A 20381-nucleotide genomic window follows, 5' to 3' on the forward strand; every position below is an offset into this window, starting at 1 on the left:
GGTTTGGTTTGGCTTGGTTTGGTTGGGTGTGGTTTGGTTTGGCTTGGCTTGGTTGGGTGTGGTTTGTTTTGGTTTGGTTTGGTTGGGTGTGGTTTGGCTTGGTTTGGTTGGGTGTGGTTTGGTTTGGTTTGGCTTGGTTGGGTGTGGTTTGGTTTGGTTTGGTTTGGTTGGGTGTGGTTTGGCTTGGTCTGGTTGGGTGTGGTTTGGTTTGGCTTGGTTTGGTTTCCTTTCATTTGGTTTGGTTTGGCTTGACTTGGTTTGGCTTGGCTTGGCTTATTTATTTTTGTCTGCTGTTCTTTTGCTTGCTCTGTTTGTCCTCAGCTGCTCTGTCCTTCCCCTCTTTCCTTTAAGGTTGCGTCTTCATGGTTCCTTTTTATCTCCTTTTCTAGTTTAACAGTTAATGTCTCCACATTCATAGTAAATATTTCATTTGTCACAATCTACCTTGAGGTGATATTGTACCTTCTAAGGATGGGAGAAGAATCTTATCAATCCTCAGCACTTAAAAAACTTGTAGTCGTATGTTTAATTTACCCCTTCTAGTTTTGTGTCCATCTTTTCAAACAGTGTATATAAATTTATTTCTATGTTGTTATGTTTTTTAACAATTTAAATGATATGTAAACTTTTAAAAATGATTTTTTCTAAGTAACATTTTCTAATAATTTGCTTTTTATTTTATCAGTACTAGTGTATTGCCTGCATGTACACTTCCTAAGGGTACCAGATCCCCTATAACTGGAGTTATAGACAGTTGGGAGCTGCAGTGTGGGTGCTGGGAATTGAAGCCATGCCCTTTGGAAGAGCAGCCAGTGCTCTTACCTACTGAGCCATCTCTCCTGCCCCACTATGTAAACTTTTATCTGTCCATGTCCTCTGCATTTCTGCCAGTCTTCCTTTCCTCACGGAGATCCAGAATGCGACCCAGCACAGTCATTTAGCCTAAAGACTTCCTTTACAGATCAACAGAACAACTTGATGGCAGTGAGTTCCTCAGCTTTAGTATGTCTGGAAAATGACCTTTATTTTAATTCAGCTTTTAACAAGTAATTTTGATGGCTGTTATAACTCTAGCCGACAGACTTGTCCCCTCAGTTCTTCAAATACTGTCTTACAAGAATCTGTCATTGTCCTTAGTGTTGTTCCTCTGACGTAATGTCTTTAATCCCCTTAGCGCCTTCAATATTTCCTTTTGTTGTAGATCTCAGACATTTGATTATGACATAACTTTTACTGTTTCTTTTTGCTTCTTGAGCTCAACCTTGTTGGGCCTTTTGGATTGTGTGTCTAATTGTTTTTAAATTTGGAAATCCGGTATTTCTTTTCCCATCCTCCCGTGACCTTCCAGGGTCTCCAGTTACATACATATGGTGCCTCTTTGAACTCTTTGTTTTCTAAGTTGTCTCTTTGCTCTCTTTTACTTCGGATCATTTCTGTTATTCTGTCTTCAATTTCACAAATCTTTTCATCTGCAGTATCTATCTGTCCTTAATCCCTCCCAGCTGATAGTTCTATATAGTAGCTTTCACTTTCAGAATTTGATGGAGATCTTTTCATTAGCACTGATATGTCTAACTTTTTGTATATATTAAATGTAGCCATGGCAACTATCTGATTATCCTTATTATAATATCTATATTATATAAGCTACATTATTTTCATCTAGTTTTCTCTCAAGGTTGGTCATATTTGCATGCCTGTCCCTTTCTTTCTGTGCTAGCATTTAGACTCAGCCTAGACACTGGGCATCATGAACAGACCCTTGCCAGGCATTGCATATCCTCATATTCTGGTACATAGTCTAAACCTTTGCTGTGGCATTTGGTTTCTTTAGTTGGAAATCATTCGTAGTTTTTCTTCCAAGATGTCTTAGATAGAACTGTACCTAACCAAGAACTATTTTTTCCCTTCACTCATGAAACAAATTTTCTGAAGCGCTGTCAATGTCCTGACGAACAGAACTCATGCTCAAATGAATCCCACAATCTATATCCTGCCGTCCTATCAGGTATTTTCTGCTTCTACCTTCTGGAAACTCGTTCATGTAAATGTGCTTAGCAACTTTCAGAACACCCAGAAAAGACTCTTTATAGATGTCTTGGTTTCTTTCCTTTCAGCCATTGCCTCTTCCTCTCCCTCAGTTATCCTCTGAATTCTCCTATCAGGACTTTTCAGCTCTGGCTTCTCACGAGGTCACCCAAGCTCCCTTCTCTTCTTCCATCCCCATGATATGGTCTATACCAGTGGTTCTCAACCTGTGCTTCATGATGGGGATTAAACAACCTTTTCCAGGAGTCATCTAAGAGCACTGGAAAACACATATACAAATAGAGCTAAAGGATATGATGTTACGTGAAAGCTCTGGCTATAGAGCATAGGTTCTGTGAGCTCTTTCGTGTGTGGCAGAAACAGAAGAAAGGGGTCTGACAGAGGAGTGGTGACAATTAGAGGCTGGGGAAGGGGAGGGTAGGATGGAGAAAACAGAGAATTCATTTTGTTGAAAAGGACAGGATGTCATTTCCCCTTATGACTGCGTACTACACCATCAGGAATATGCACATTTCTCTCTCTTCCTTTTTTCTCTTTCCCTCCTCTCCTTCCTCTTCCTCTTTTCATCATTCTCCTTCAAAAAGCAGATTTGAATATGTGTGCTTTTGTGCCTGTGTGTGTGTGTCTGTGTGTGTTTATGTGTGTGTGTATGTGTGCATGTGTGTATGTGTGTGTCCCTGTGCGTGTGTGCATGTGTGTATATTTCTAATATAATATTTCTAACGTATATTCCTTTTACCACAACTTTCATATAAGATGCTACAGGAAAGCATTTAAATTCCACAGAGGTGTGTAGTGCTTTCCTCTCCAAAAGTGCCTCTCTAGAACATCATTTAAACATCTTCCACATTCAACAAAAGAAAACTCATTTTCCAAATGACACGATGAATCACTGTCTTGTGAAACATTTGGCTTTTCTATAAAAAGTACATTATATTCATTTTGTCCTTGCTAGATCACTGGTATCATTACTTATGCTATTCCCTGGGAGTTGGGGGAAACGGGATTTTATCAAAGTGATTTACTTGTGTCAGGCCTGGAAGTGAGCTGAAAGCAGTAGCAGTTCTTATATAAAGGACAGCCTAATTGTATTACTGCCTTTTAAGTGATTGAACACAGTGGTGCATATCAGACCCATCTCCTCAGAGAAGCTACAAAGAGTAGACAGCCCATGATATTTATTTTATAGTGAATCCCTGTTTGCAGCAGAAAGAAAGGAGCAAAGACTGTTTAGCCTGAGAAACTTTCAGAAGGGTTCTTAAGACATAATCCCATGAAGAGTGAGGAGCTCAGCTAGTGGATGAATGATTCACATATGATAAACTTGTTCTGTAATGCTCAGTTCTGCTGTATCATAGTATGAGAGACTGTACTTTCCACTCAACTTGCCTTGGATTTACCTGCATACCACTGTGGACCAGCAGTGTTTCTAGCATCTAATGCTAAACTTATCTAAGCTAGAGGATGCCCTCTTTGCTTTAGTTGGCCTTTGGTGGATTTCTTCTGACTGCTCAGTAACTGTCAAGTCTGAGAACAAGTGTCAGAGACACAAGCAGACAGAGATGTCAGGACAGAGAGCAGAGGTAAGGATTCAGTTCTCCCAGGATAGTGTTCATAAGCCTGCAAATCATTCGTTCCAAGGAAGTTTTCAGAGTTTCAGAAAGCAAAGCCAGCACACTCTGCTGGAAATGGAAATAGTTTCCTTCATCCTTGACAGTAAAAAGCTTATTTCTCAATGCTCAGAAACCTAAAACCTTCCCCTTTCCTCCCTTTCGAAACTCTTTGTATTCCTGTTCTTCTGAACACACTCTCTTGGTCTGCACTGGCCAGCTTAAGGGAAAGCACATTTGCAAGATCCACTCCTGCATCAGCTTCCTGGAAAACAATGGAGGGGACAGAGCCTGGCTCTGGAGGATTCAGAGTGAAATGCCTCCGAGTCACCTGAACACATTCTCAAAATGCAGACTGTCCAGCTCTGCCCAAGGGCTTCAGGTTCATCTATATGGGGTGTGGCCTGAGCATGTGCTGTAGTCCCATGTGGTGCAGGTGTCAATGGCTGGAACCACATGGCAAAGCACTGCCCTGGGCAGCCTTCGGGAATGTTTGCTCAGTGCTTAACCTGAAGCCCAGCTCACCAGCTTGTCCCTCAGCTTGTCCCCCAGCTTGTTCTCCAGCTTGTCCCCATAGGCTTGACAAATTATTTCACTATTCTATGTCAATTTCTCTGAAATGAAGATTTTAATGTGATGTCACTGCTGATGTTATTTCTAGATTATGTGAGTGAGTTAATACACATCTACCTTGGTACCTGACTCAAGGGTACTCAATAAATATGTAGAGATTTGAAAATTATGTTTAATTTCAAGACTGTGCTCTAAAAACTAAATGTAAGCAAACTTATTTTAGATAAAACTGATTTCTGAGTTCGAGGCTAGCCTGGTCTACAGAGTGAGTTCCAGAACAGCCAGGGCTACACAGAAAAACCCTGTCTTGAAAAACGGGAAAAAAAAAAAAAAAGACTACACATGGTACAAACTCCACAAAGAATGGTGTTTCCAGGGTGGGCAATGCTATAAAGAAAGTGCATGTGGTTTGCAGGACTGGGTGAAACACGAAGGGGAGAGAATGCCTGCCAATGGGCACAGGGATCTTTCTGAGGTAATAGGAACATTCTAAACTTAGTATTGTGCTAATGGGTGCCCTAGCCTATGATATGTCAAAGGTGTCGAATTTCATGACACGTCTAGCCTCTATAGCTTTCCATGCCTTGTTGAAATTTATTTTTCCATAACTTATAAGTCAGAAAGAAAATTAAGAAAATTTTAATTTGAGTCTTTCTCTTTTAAATATAGACTTGCTTCCCCCCCCCAAAAAAAAACCAGTGTGTTCAGAGAGAAAAGGTCAAACACATTAAAATCGATCTAACTTATAGGAAACAAAATATTTAAAATCTTGTTCATTAACTCATCCTTTATCTGTCTCATTAAGTCTTTATAAATAACTTCTTGTCACAATATTTTACTAGAGATTTATGCCAATACATTGTAAATTATAATATATCAATATCTGTAGCTTCCATAAAGCATTTAATAAATGAAAATCTTGAGATAATACAATTTGAGACATATTATAAACCATTAATTTTAATCTGAGAACTGAAATATATTATGTAATCCATTCTGGATAAACAAATAACTCTAAATTCATCTTTTAAAAAGCTTTTAGACTTGATTTTTATGTATTTGACTAAATCTTATTAGGTTTTGTTTTCCTTAGTGATATATATTTCTAGTTCTATATTCTCATTAACAACTTAAATAAGTAAAGGAACCACTCACTGAAAAGCACATGAGCTATATGTTGTTACATTTCATTAGATCCCAGCTTACAGGGGATCGCTACATTTCCTTAGATGCCTAGAAGAAATCTCTTAGGCTAAGTTCAAAGAACTCGACCTATAAATAATCCTGATAAACCCTTAGGCATACTTAGTTGAAGATGTTGCAACCATTTTGCCATACGATTTGTAAAATATAATTGCAATACAACCAAAATACAAATGAAAGATTAAGGGAATTGGCGAACTAAGATACAAACCATATCAATGTTATTTGCCAGGGTAAGGTTACATTTGTTTTCTCCCGGTCACAACTGGGTCCCTCCTTTAAAAAAGGAAAGCATGACATATTCCCTTCGGCCCAAATCTATCCCATTGGGTTTCTTTCAAGATCTAAGGAAGATAAGAAAAGTAATTCTGTTGGCTACTCAGCTAACAACTGTTAGGTTGAATTAGTCAGCTTATAGCATGCACGGCCTTTTCAGGAGCCCTGAGTGGCAGAGTCCTCTCTTTCTCAGAGCTGGACAGTACTAGGGAGAAAGCGCAGACATAAACAAGCAAGCACAGCCAAGGATGATGAAGACAGAGATGAACTAAGAGAACACAACCGTACTGCAGAAAGTCTCAGCTGCAGGGAAAATGACTATATGTCTAAAAGGGCACAAGGGTATTTTCTTTAAGGAAATATCTCTAGTGTGGGACAGCCAGAAAGACTTCAGAGTTTTGCATTCATTCAGTTCCCCTCTAAGCTCCCAAGAAATGGTTCACATGCCAGAGAACTGGACGAGTTCTATGGAGAGAAGACATCTTTGTAATCCTCAGATTTCTTCACCCCTGACTGTCCTGCCACCTCTAAATTCATCAGCCTCACTTCCAACAATGGAAAAAAGTGAACGGGAAAATGCATGAGAACTTAGTGTGGGGAGAGCCCTGGACTGTCCTCAAAGGGCAACTCATCGGCAGGAAGCTTGGTGTACGGAAGAGTGAGCAAGAGGTTTCAGAACTGATGTCACCATCCCCTCTCTGTGTCACATCTATGGGTAAAAGATAGAGAGACACAATAGGTGCAGAGAGTCCTTGTCTGAAAATTCTACCCACACATCAGAGAGAAACGAGAGTGAAAGAAAGGAGGGGATTTTCTAATTGTCTGATGGTGTATGAATGTTTTCAGTACTTATTTCATGCTTTCATTTATATCAATTCTTCAAAGACCCTCGAGCCCTTGGTCCTCTGAAAGGCAGAGAAAGGCAGATGCCATCTTCCTTTATGTTTCTCTGCTATAAAGGAGTAAGTACTTGAGGCTGAGTTCTCCATAAAGAAAAGATATTCATCTGCCTCATGGCTTTAAGAAAAGAAACATGCAAGATTCATGCTTACTTTCCTAGAGCCAAGATCAAATCCATCTGGAGAGAGCCTCATGCTGTTTCTTAATTTGGCAGATGACATCAAGTGACAGTCTCATCTGTTAGTGACAAGGGTATATCCAGAAGAAAAAGAGGCCACAACATGGTAAAGAAAGCAAGAAAATATGCCAAGGAAGACAGGTTTATTTTGTAAACTCTCACTCTTGAGGTAGGTAACCTAAACTTTCCAGAACAAAACCTCATTCCCTAGAGAAAAAAAACACCATTAATCCCTCTTGATGATATAGTAACTCTGTGACCTCTCAAAGACACCAAATCCCAACACATTGAAGATATGTCACACAGCAAACCATATATAACATAACAAACCTATATTTCAGTTATTCATAACTGAGGTACAAGATTAGAAAAGAGGCAAAAATAACACAAATCTTTAAAATGTTCACAAGGTCTTTTAAGTGCACAACTCCACACTGTCACTTTCTCACCCCATCCTTGTCATATTCATCCAGCCCTTGTCATCGTCTAGACAGAGCCACAAGTGATAAAATGATCCTAATTCTATCTTCACTGCCAATGTGAACAGACATCCTGCAGATGTGGACAGACATCTGCTAGCATCACCATCTGGACTTCAGAATAAAGCAAGACTTTTATCGTTTAACTCAGATGAAAAGAAAGACAAGCCTGGAGTATTGGCATGTGTCTGTATTACCAGCATTCAGAAGCCAGGGCAAAAAGGATGAGGTTAAAGGCTACTGTAAGGAGATCCTGTCTCAAAAAGGGGTCAGGGGAAGAGAAAGGGGGAAAAAGTCACCTGAAGGAGATATAATTGCTTGGTGGGAAGTCACATTGTTGTCAACATTCCATAACCCCTTAGAACCATGCCAAATAGCTAATTATGTTTATCTGTGGGTTTTATGTTATGTATTTAACTCTGCAGCTGTAGCAAAGAAGAAGCCACATTGAACGTATACACTAAAAAAACATGACTGTGTTTCAACAAAAATTACTACATCTCACTGAGTTTGTGTCCAAGCCTTACATTAGAAAGTTTTATTCAAGATGCAGGAGGTCTTAAAATCATTTTTCTGAAATTCTCAATGTGGCTTTTAAAGCAACATGGTAATATACATTTATGTATTTAACATCCTGCCCCAGTTCCATGTCAAGAGAAGCCCAGAATGTGAAGGAGAGTGCTGATTACATACTTGTGTATTTCATTCACAAATAGAAAAAGAACGGAGATGTCCACCCATGTGCCATTCACCAGTATAAAGAGGAAGGCTACCTGAGATCAACAAACCAGAAACCTGTGGTCCAGTTCATCTAAGCCCCTGCTTAGATTAGTTGATGGGAAGAATTCCCACACTCCTGAAGTCTAAAGGAAGCAAGACCAGCAAGGTCACAGTGTACTTGGTACCCTGAAGGGTACCATCCATGACCCAGATCACGACTGTCTCACTTAGCTGGGAGTGGCTGGAGATTGGCACAAAGGACCTCAGCTGCTAAGGTGATAGGAGAGCCACACGGATGCAAAGGCTGCTTCCACCAGAGGGATCCAACTCACTACAACGCACAGAATCACTTTCCACGTTGCAGAAATGACAATGAATTCATTGCCTTTCTTCATTCTCAGCTTGAAGAGTTAACCAGTTACCACATGTTTTTACTCAGAATTCATTTCGGTTTCTAACATTAAACAAACATTTTAGCCTATAAATGAGATTGAAGAGGAGACATTATAAAACATTCAACAATCTAAGAAAGAAAATTACTAGTAAAACATAGCAAGATTTTTTTTTGAGGTATGTTTGCTGTGAACTATAGGAAGACGCCGTTTAAAACCACTAGCTTGTACTTTTTAGCTTTGACATTTATGAAAATTAGGTGAATAAAACAGGGGTGAGGATCCACAAAATGGGGACATTTTGAACATGCTAATTATTTGGAAATAATAAAATAGCAATCATCACATTTTATAGAAAGTCAGTAGAAACTGTCAACAGAGTATTAAATATCCAGAAAGTAGAACACAAATTAGAAGATTGATAAATTCCGCCAAGAGCCAGAACAAAGAAATGAAGAGACAGAGGAATAGGAAAAAGACCAGGGGTCGCTGTGTGCACAGCATAAGGATTAGAAGGTCTGAAGGGACCTTTGGACACCAAAAGCAGCCACAAGAAGGAGAAAAGAGAAAGAATGAATTTCTTCCTGAGCTTAATTAAAACTCTTAAATAAGAGCTGGAGAGCTATGCCTCAGCAGTTAAGAGCACTATTCTTCCAGTGGTCCTGAGTTCAATTCCCAGCAACTGCATGGTGGCTCACAACCATCTGTAATGGGATATGCCTTCTTCTGGTGTGTCTGAAGACAGCAACTATGAACTCACATACATAAAATAAATAAATAAATCTTTTAAAACAAACTTTAACAACCCCAAAACATTATTAATCATATTTAAATGCTTACAACGGGCAGATATTTGGTACCATGTCTGAATTTTATAGTTAAAGAAATACTTTAGAAACATATATAGAAAGAAACAGGTAACCTCTCTATAACTAAAAACATAAGTTTGGCATTAGTATTCATCCCATTATCTATAAAAGCTAGATGATAATAGTGCTGTGTAACAATTTCCTGAGGTAAAACATTTCATTCTGGAAGAAAACTCATTAAGATGCGTGGTGCTCTAAAGGACATGAATCATTCTATCCTACAGGGAAGCTCTATAAAACCCAGGAAGTAAACAACTCATATGCTTCAGGAAGTCCTTAAAACTGACTAGATGCACTAGGCTCCCCTTTCCCCAATCTTCTATAAGCTGTAAGGACTGCTGGGAGATGTTCTCCAATAAGCTGAGGTGAGGTTTTCATGATGCCGCTGTCATTGACTCATTTCTACTCCTAAACGTAACTCCTTCACCTATACTCCTATAAGTAACCAATAAAATCATTAATTATCCAAGTCGGACTTCATTTATATCCTTACTTTCTTATCAGCTCTTGATCTGAGATGAGAAGACTCCAGAAACAACGTCACCCAGCATACAATTACAGAAGGAAGATTGAAAAAGTTCAAGGAAAATACTGTGACCTTTATCAAGTTTATACATAACAACAAGCATACTAGAACTCCTATTATGGCTTAGATTTTTAAAAGTCTCAAAGGCTGATGTGACAACAATTTAGCTCCAGCTACTATTGTAATTGGAAGTTTAAAAGATCATAAGAATCCTGTTTTCATAAATGGATAGTCCATTGAGGAGTTTCGAGCTGAATGGGTCACTATGGTGAAGCCTCAGTGAAAGAAGTAGGTCACTGGGGGAGTGTTTTTAAAGGGTACACCTTGCCCTTTGCCTTCATGAGAACCATGAGGTATGAAAGGAGCCTCCTCTGCCACACAGTCTCACAGCCATGACACACAGTCCCACAGCCATGGCACACAGTCCCACAGCCATGGCACACAGTCTCACAGTCATGACACACAGTGTCTTCACCTTAGATCCAAAGTGAAATAGCCTGCCAACCACAGTCTGAAATACCTGAAACTGAACTAAAAATCAGTCCCTACCCATGTAAGTGCTCCTGGGTACTTTGTTACAGAAACATAAATCAATAACACAATGCATGAAGAAGATAACACGCACACATGGCCTTCAGGAACCAATTGTTGTATGTTTGCTAGCAACTTGGAGTCAAAAGAATCCACCTCCAATTGCTGGAGAAAGAATGGAAGCAATTAGTGTGAGAAGAGCTCAGACTGCGATGATTGTGCCTAATGTTTTACAAAGACAAGGAAGGCAAGAACGCTATGGGGATAAAAATCTTGCAGACCATGTAAATAAAGATCACTGGTTGATGAAGGCTAGTGTAAGGAAGATTCCGTTTCCCATTTTCTAGGATAAGAGAGTTTATAGTTTCATTCACACTCAAAACAGTGAAGTATCGATTTCACAATTGTTTTATTCTAGAATTTAAGGGTGATGATCTTATATTTAAAGGTAATTGTTACTGAAGATCAATGATCATTAGAGAGGGGAGTTTGTGGAGAGAAGTCTGTGCACCATGTAGTAAACAACAGCAGTTTCAGGCTTTGCCTTCCACGTGGGACTCTGTTTTATACAGTGGAACTTGATCCATTCTGAGCCCAAGGGCTAAGGCAGCTGTCTCTGTACCACCATTGCCACCACTGGTCTAGCACAACCATGCAGCATAGACTGAATAAACAGCTACAGAAACAAAAAATTTACCACTTATAGTGCTAATGGGTTAACTTACGGACATGCAACAAATCAGACCATGTCAAAGAAATCAAGTCTGTGAGATTGCCATGCACATGAGAGCAATGCACTCAACTGAAACATTTAAAATAGGGTGTACAACCGTGGCAAGGCAGCACCAGTCAGACACCAGATTGCCTAGTATATGTATCATGGAACATCCAGGCATGAACTCCTAAGGACAAGGCTGGAAACACCTCAGCAGTTAAGAGCACGTACTATGCTTGCCTTGAACCCCGTTTCAGTTCCCAGCACCCATATCAGGAGACTCACAGTCACCTGTAGCTCCCGTTCCATGGACTCTGACACCCTCTTCTGACTTTGCAGTCACCTGCATGCATGTACACTCAGGTGAGCATGCACACACACAAACATACTCAGTCACCATAAATAAGTCTTTAATAAAAATCTGGGTGCATTCCCAGACTTCAGTTCAGTGGTCTGTGCCTACTTGATGTTGTCCACTGGAAACTACCTGTTCTCTAAACCTGTTCCAGAAAACACAAAACACATGCACACACACACACACACACACACACACTTTCTATCTGTTAACAGTTTTCATCTGACAGTTCCTAAGTTGACAATACCTCACCTGACAACCCTCACCTGACAGTCCTTCACCTGACAACCCTCACCTGACAGTCCCTCACCTGACGTCTCCTCACAGGGAAGCCCCTTACCTGGCAGTTCTGCTCCTGAACAGCCTGGCTGGGTTTAACAACTCTTATAGGACCATCTTCCATTATATAACTCTTTCAACTCTGCATTCACTTTCAGCAAGGTTCTGTTGAGTCTTAAGGCCACGTTAACACTTCCTTCACTACTCTCTCACTTGAACATCATTGTATGAAGTATAATATGTGACCTGATTGTTAGCGATATTGTTCATTAAGGTTAGAGTAGAATAAAGAACTTGTGTTTGCCCCATAAGTTAACTCAAGACTGGAGACTTAAAGCCTGAGGACATGATGGATGGATGGATGGATGAAGCTTGTGAATAATTGTTGGCAAGCCCTGACTATGGAAGGACATCTACATTGCTGGCATAGCCCACTCAGGCAACTTTGGTTTTTGACACACTGAACTGGCTTTGATGCTCAGCTGTGACAATTCATGAGAAAAATGACAGAGTGTCAATCTCACTCTCTTTTATTTGTCACATCTATAAAATAAGACATGAATGTCTTAGCAAGTGGTTGTTTGAAGGAGTTACAGAAACGCCAACTATGTAACTCACTGCTCAGCACATACGGAATGATCCTGTTACAGTACTAGGAACGAAGCAAACAGGTGTCCTAAACAAGATTCGGACTCAGACTCAGTAGCAGCTGTCACAGGATGCAGGCTCAGCTCAGAGAAGCCCGGTACAAATAGCTGTCAACAGACTTATAGAGGTTTAATTTTTTATTAGTAAAAGTAAAGACCCTCACACATTTTCCAGATATACTGAATGATATTTTTAAACACACATCACCAGCAATACAACTTACCAGCAATAATACTTGGATATAAATACTACCAGACACTAAGTTCAGACATCAAGAAGCAAAGGTTTACATCATTCAGACATGAGGGCAGCAAGCCCAAGGCTGGTAGAAGAGGATGGAGGGCCTAAGTGTTCCCATTTAACCTACTCATGCTAGAAGAAAGGCAAGCAGACCATAGTGTATAAAGAAGCAAATGGGCAAGAGAGAAAAGGACGGATGTGCTAGGAGACAGGGTAAAGTTTACTGGCCTTTGGTAAGTAGAGTACCATGTGCAGGGGACAGTCAACCTCATGTCCTGTCGCTTAGAAAGTCATTCTGACTGCTCTATTGAAAATAGACTGAAAGACAGAATGAGCAGAGCCAAACAGATCAAGTAGAAAGTTAGTGTCATAATTAAGAGGTAGGGAAATAGTGGCTCCATCTGTGTGGTGGTAGCAACATGGCAAATGTTTGGAGTGGCCTGGGCATATTTTGAAAGATTAGATGATAAGAGTCATCAATTGATTGAAGACAAAAAAAGAGGAGTCAAGAATAACCTCCCAGGTGATTGGCCAGAGAATGGGGAAGACTCAGTCATGACTGCTTCAGGAGTGATGTGATGCAGGAGGAGTGGTGTGGAGGACAGTGGTACATTCGGATCTAGGTTTGTAAAACCTGAGAGAAGCAAAAGCAATAGCCAGTCTTATGTTTGAATCTGGAGGGAACCAAAGGCTTTTACAGTTGACCTTAAACTGAGACAGAACTATCAGGAAGTGTGTGCAGTCTCACAAGGAATGAGCTAAGGTCTGTATCATGTCACTATTATAGAGGAGAAAGTGAAGAGGAACCAGCAGGAAGGTAGAGAAAGAAAGCTCACAGGTGGAATTAGAAACCATAAAAAGAGACACAAGTTATGGAGGCTGGGGAGGAAATGGACAGAGATATCCCAAGCAGGCTGAGGACTTAAAGCTGGCCTGATAGTTGTGGGGTCACAGGCAACCAGGCAAATGTGGACTGTGGGTCAGTAGGAGTGGACATCTTCAAGGTATGGCAGAAGAAAGGGAAGGAAGGAACTGAAGAAGAAAATATACTCAATTCTAAGAAGCCAAGGAAAGGAGCAAAAATCTAGGTAATGGAAAATGTCAGGATGTTTTTATGTTGAAGAAAGAGAGGAGAGTGTATTACTAGGGTGACTTTTCTAAAAATTAAAGGGCAATCGAAATACTAAAAGAGGGTGTGTGCATGGTTAGGTGAAGTCAAAGTCAAGGCAAATGCCCTCAAGGAGGCAAAATCCATCTCCAATTAGCTGCAGCTTCTAGAGCAAAGAAAGAACTGAACAAAAAAGCAGTCCTCAAAAACATACTGTATAACATGTTTGTGCCAGCCTGGTAGACACTTCAGGTAAATGCTTATTTCTTTTCTATTTAAATCCAAAGTAAAAAGAAAGAATTATATTTCCATTGAACAAACTGAATCTGATAACGATGATGAATGGAATCTGAAAGGGACAAAGGAAGAGAGAAAAACAAGGTCCTACCTGTTATAATATCAACACAGAAAGTCTTAAAATATAAATAGCTAAAGTTGAACAATATATTTCCAGAGCAACATAAAATCCAAACAGAATTATTCCAGAAATAAGATGATGGTTTGGCAGGCAGTATGAGTATAATAAACCATGTTATTATGTAAAAGAACAAAAATGATTTTAAATCAACTCAACAGATGTTAAAAGGTAGTTCAATATACACTCCATATTGGCTTAACAGGAATTTCTACTTCAGGCATAGGTACTCATTAGATTTGTGTAATAAGAACACATGTGTGAAACCCAGCCAGCAGAGATTACACACAGACAGACACAAGAAATCCTACAGAGGAAGCAGGAAGAAGAAAAAAGAAGGCCAGGGATCTTATTTTTCAACATTCTCATAAAGAAAGAAAGATTACTTTAATAACTACCAAAGATAAAAATCATTATCATTTACACACTGTACAGCAATCTAATTGAAAAATCAGCAAACATTAAGAGATTTTAAATTAACCTTTGTGTTTACTACAGTGGTAGAATGCCAAAGATGTGGGGACTTTGATCATTTTTTTACATACTTTGAATTATTAATGAGACTTTTTACTTTGTTTACTGTAGGGGAGGTTTGATACTAAGGTCCTGTTCTCCAATGGGTTATTGATCTGTCAGTAAAGAAGCCATGGGTCAATTGCTAGGTGAAAGGAATAGGCGGGAATTCTGGAGGAAAATAGACAGATATGAAGAAGGAGAGAAGAGTTCACCATGCTATAGAGAGAGGAAACCCAAGCAGCCATGTGAGGTCTCAGGAGGAGATCCAGCCTATGGCCGCTCCTATAGGTGGTCAGGGGTGTTTAGCAGGGACTAGATATATCTGAGCCACTAAAGTCTAGGGCAGGTGGGAGATGCAGAGATAAGAATATTGATAAGGGCACTTTTTTCCTGGCAGGAGATAGTAGCTCCCAGCAATTGTGTCCTAAGGCAAGTTGAAACTGAACCGATGTGTGTCTGTGTCTTCATCTGTGGATTCAAGGGAAGCTGGGTAGGGGCTGGTAGCATGGTCCATTCATGGAGCATTGGTGGGGTATCAAAGCTACATGCAACAGTTTACTAGGCTTTTGAGTACAGTTAGATGGGCTGTGAACCCCTTCTATGTTGTTTTTTAATTCAGGATTGGGATAGCCTTCCTTCAGATTTTCACTAGCTACCTGGTCAGAGCATCCATCCCTCTCTGCTTCCTGGATATAATGTGACCAGCTGCCTCAAGCTCCAGCTGCCTTGGTCTTCCTGTCAGAATAGACTGCACCTTGAATGGTGAGCTGAAATAAACCCTTCTCCTTTAAAGGCTTTTGTGGTGGTATTCATGAGCCATAAATGATTTTCATAGGTCAATAAGAGGAGACAGATTAAGCAAAACAAAATGAGCTCAGGAAATAGATAGGCCAATGCCTAAAAGAAAATTTGTATTTATCCTATTACATTATCAAAAATGAAATGATGACCACCCTGTTTGACAGGGTGCAAATTGATAGGCAATCATCTTTCTCCCTTTCATGTTTAATGTTCAGATGATCTTTCTTGAAAAAGCTTGGCTGTGTGTTAAACACATTTGAGAATATATTCCTATCCACTTACAAAAGGTACTTAGCTAGGCAGATTCAAACAGTCAGAAAATAAAATGGAGGCTACCAAGGGCTTGAGCTGGGAGGAAAAACAAGGAAAATGGAATTGAGCATACCATCTCTTTGTCATTCTGAGAACATTCTGGAAAAGCATAAAGATGATGGTTGTATGACATTATGAATCTACTTAAAGTCACAGAAGAGCATGGTTAAAATGGTATTTTGAACAGTTTTCTAAATCATACAACTATAAAGTTTCTTAAATAATTTCTTCAGTCCTTTCTCCAAAATTTTGACATATAAAATAGCACTATGGCAGAAAAATAAATAAAAGCACATGTTTTCACTCAGCATTTTTATCTCTGGTTATTTATCCTATGATCATAATCAAGACTACATGTAAAAAAATACATTTCCTTCCAGGCATTGTTCATAATGGGGAAAAAGAAGGACCCTAGATAACTAAAATTGTGGTAGAAAGTGAAAAATATGACGATCATTTAAAAGTAAACACATCTGTAGGTAAACGGTTAAAAACAGTATCACATGACTGATATCCACCTAGGACAGTATCCAGGCAAGTGCACAGGCACTGAAGCCGGCTGCTCCTTTGTGTTCTTTCTTTCCTTATCAACAATTTTTGTGGGTTTTATTTTTTTTCTACAGTTGGGCAGGGATTTATTGGTCAAGGGGGGAGGGGCTGGGTAACAAAAGCACTTGATTTTGAAGAAAATATTCTAAACCTTTTCCAGTTATCTTTCCTTCTTCAGAAGCAGCAGTGAGATTGTACACTTTTATGAAGCCACCCCAAAATCAGGAAGGAGTGGAGAACAAGCAATCAACAGAAAGCTGCCCTAGGCTACTTATTATGTGGAAACGGCAGCACTTCTTTCGCTGGTTTAAAATGCTAGAAATTCATTTCTCCTAAGTCGTCGCTTAAGGCTTTCCAGTGCACTTCTTAGCTGGCCACCAGATGTGATAAGGACATGAGTTTTCTTTTACAAATTAGGAGGACTCTGACCCTGCACAAAGACACAGAGCAGGAACGGCAGATAGGACACATCCATCTAAGTAAACCCATATCTAGAACAACTATGATACTTCACAAAGCATCCAGTGCTGACAGTTATGAAAAGGGCCGCGCCGAAGTCTAAGGACATAGGTCCCATCCTGAAGGCATTTTGGTTTGGTTGTCCCGCACAGTAAGTTATAAATCTAGAGCAGGAAACTTGAAATCATTAAGGTCACATATTTATTACATCATATTCAGTTAGGTTAGAAAAATGCAGTATCTGTCATCATGTCATAAAAAAATGTGTTTTCCTCTCAGATCTCTTCTGAGGAAAAGCTCCCAGGATTGTTACAGATAGGGCTGTTTTCAATCAGTTACAAGGAACAATTCAATTACTACGTGGTTTAGTGCAGTAACTGACTCCAGACTAATTTAATTTCTTTAGGTCTCTAAAGATCAATTGATCTGATTTGTCCCATCCCCAAAGGCTATTTAGGAAAAATTCAGGCTTAAATACCTGGAAATGAAATCCAAAACCTTGGCCAGTTTCACACCACTTAGGTCATCTTGCAAACTTTCAGCTAGTCACGTCAGAGTGCTCCCTTGGCCTGAGGACCATCTCGAGCCACTTAGCTTCATGTACAAGTGAGCGCTCCCACATCAGGAGGCTTATTCGATAAATGGAAAATGTGGCCACATGCATTATCAAATCTGCTGTACCAAAGGGCAGCCAGGCTGGGTACTCCTATCTCATGAGTGTGTGCGCAACCACAGGGCTATTTTTGTTCTAAAATCAGTTCACAAAGCCCATTCGAAGTTGCTCAGACAGGGTCTAAGAGGTTAGATGCAAGGCTCATCTAAGATGAGAGACTCAGAAACACTTTTGCACTTTAGACTTACAGTGTGCTTTTATAAATGTCACCATCCATAATTTCCCAACAAGCCTGCTCTCTGAAACTTTGGCAATAGATGTCCATCCACTAGCCTCAGGTGCGTCCCTGATTTCACCTCTGACCTCTCGTCAGACTCTCCAGCAATTAGTTTTGTTTTCTTTTTTTAAATCAAACTCTCTGGCTTCCTACACAGCCTCTACATCTGTTCCCTTGCATTATACCAGCCACTCACATTGCCACTTAGGCAGGTTTAAGAAGACTCAGACAGAAGTTGCTAAAACATAATTAACCTTTCATTTGAGTTGCCAAGACAAGATGGACAGAAGTGGCATGGTCAGATAACCCATGTGGTAAGCAATGAAGAGAATATCAGAACTGTGTGGCAGTTGACAGGAGAGTCACACAAAGATCTGAAGGTACAATCAGTAAGGGGTCTGGTGCCTATGGGGTGTGCCACCCATCGCTAAATGTATCAGACCTAGTATGAAAATGAAGGATGAAGGATGGACATTTACTGTAAGCATGTAGAAACAATATAAATAAACCATTGAGTCCAAATCTCCTTGAAAATACATCTCAGCATTCATATTGAGCTAACAGCTATGGGTTTCAGTCACTCAATGATCTCAAGCAACAATGAACAACTGTGATCGTGAAGGGGGTAAGTTTCTTATGCATAACTGTTTCTTCTTACAGGTCCTCAGATTTGATTTTTCTCCTATTCAAAATGTCAGTCTGTTTTACGGATAAAATTGTGTGGCCCTCACACAATTTACATTACATCTCCTTGTTTCAAAATCCCAAACCTCCTCTATAGTTTTTGTTATCAAATATATCCCTTCTGAAGCAAAATGGCTATAAAGTGTCTATTTCCCTGGAAAGTTCCAATCAATAAGACATGGCAATCAATTATATCTAGGACCCAGTATCTGATCACAGCAAAACCTAAATAAACCTTTTTACTACGAAATCAAGCATTTGAGAAAGCTGAAAGCAGCTGCTCTCTAGAGTTACGCGCTGTACAGCAGGGGAGTTTGTGGTTAGAGGAGAAGGTGCAGAGACTACGTACTGGAATATCGAAACTCATTGGCATTAAAGGAAACACATCCTTACAATCCACGCTTTATCTTATCTGGACAAAAGAGCAAGCAGAAAATTCTCATTACCTCTCAATGTCAGTGAGCCTGGAGGAGTCCCGGAATCCTTTGGCAAAAGGATTGCTGTCTATTTTCAGCTTGGTTATCTAGAAAGAAAAGAATGGGCACAAAACAATCTCATTTCCAAGGTCAAAGAAACAGAATCAAAAATAGTCAGTTAATTATCCAAAGCTCCCAATAATACAGTGGTGTCTGCAAACATCATGAGAAACGGTCTGAGTGAGAGACATGTTCACAGGGACACTGGGCCATGACTGAGATAGCAAAGGTTTGGTGGCCTTTCAGGCAAGGATAGATAAGAAACTAGATTGTACATACTAGAGAAAGGCTAGGACTCAATTGGGTAAGGAAAAACTACCCAGATGAGAGAGCTGTGTAGAATATGTGTGTTGTCAGGGAGTGAAGACTGAAAGCAATGATACTGTGTCATTCTGACTTGGAAGCATCTTATAGTTAATTTAATGAGTATGTTACTATATGCTAGAATAGATAAGAAGACTAAATGGACAATAATAGCCCATGTCCAATACTGTGCTAAAACTGACATCTTTTACGTATATACAGTAAATGAAGCCTTCAAAACAAACTTACTACCATTATCCTTTGTATTTCATTAAATTAGAATCAAATCGGTTATTTTGCCAGCCTTCTGTTCAGTGTTACTTAATAGCTGTGCTTTTGTAGAAACATTTGCTTTCTAGTAAGAATCAGTCTCCAGTGTTAAGTATCTGAATAAGGGCATTTGCAAGTCTTACAGTGTTATGTCGACACACAAAGACCCATTAGAGCCTTCGTATCACACCTCTGCTGTACTCACATCAGGCTGTGAAGCAGAAACCAAAGGAAGCACTCACAAAAAGAGTGAGAATAGAAAAATTCCTGTTAGCACGGAAAGGAACCTAGCAGATAAGCAAGCCTATGCCCTCATCTGATACACAGTTGTAGTGGAGCACAAAGAGAGCCTGGACCTAAGTACAGCCTGTTCCTAGCTGAATTACTGAGGAGGAAGCCTTGCAAGACTGTCTTAGCTTGTAAGCCCAAAGTTAGAATACAAATTCATCTTTAGAAGGAGACACACACAAAATATTCTGAGCAGGGGGAAACAAAAGGTTATGGAGTGTAGGATATCCTCCCTTTTCACACAGTGAGGAAAAAACAATTAAAACAAAGTTTGAAATACAACTTTAAAAAAATCAGGCTGTATCCAAAGTTCATTTGCAACCATGTTCTCTTGTCTCTTTTCGCCGTAAAGAAAGAAAGACACCATTTTGTTTTTAATCTTTTCTCAAGTATGAACTACATTTGCAAAGCTACAAAGAAACTTTCTTCTTCCTTAAAAAGCCCTCCACCATACAGATGAACCAGGTAGACATCCTTCTCTCTCTCCAACTCTGACAGGCCTTGGAAGGAGCCTGTGACTGTCATCAGCTTCAAGGGTCATCTGAGCTTGAAACTGGGTCAGAACATGCACTGGAGAGCGGGTAGAGAATAATGGAGTTCCTTTTCAGCAAAAGTGTAGATATTGGTAAACAGAGAGGGGGAATGCTAGACAGATAAGACCTATTCACAATGACTAGCAAGAGCTTAAAATAAGCACAGAGTCTGAGCTGGCCTCTACAATGTGCATGGTCTCTACAGAGTGCACAGACCACTGAGCTGGCCTCTAC

At 39.8% G+C, this 20381-nt stretch overlaps 1 protein-coding gene across 2 annotated transcripts in view; it reads right to left on the reverse strand.

Moving 5' to 3' along the window:
* Positions 1–20381, reverse strand: part of Tbx20 (T-box 20) — a 49436-nt gene that overhangs the window by 7236 nt on the left and 21819 nt on the right. Inside the window, exons 6-7 of one of the 2 annotated variants that reach the window (XM_028763901.1) lie at positions 18724–18800; positions 6527–6996 (exon numbers count right to left, since the gene is read on the reverse strand). In XM_028763901.1, the coding sequence (XP_028619734.1) occupies positions 6990–6996; positions 18724–18800 (84 nt within the window). In that variant the 3' untranslated portion in view covers positions 6527–6989. Of the gene's footprint in view, positions 1–6526; positions 6997–18723; positions 18801–20381 lie in introns of those variants that run through there. The other variant, XM_028763900.1, reaches the window with a different exon arrangement.

Source organism: Grammomys surdaster, unplaced genomic scaffold, assembly GCF_004785775.1.
Source record: "Grammomys surdaster isolate TR1022 unplaced genomic scaffold, NIH_TR_1.0 140, whole genome shotgun sequence".
Taxonomy (NCBI): Eukaryota; Metazoa; Chordata; class Mammalia; order Rodentia; family Muridae; genus Grammomys; species Grammomys surdaster.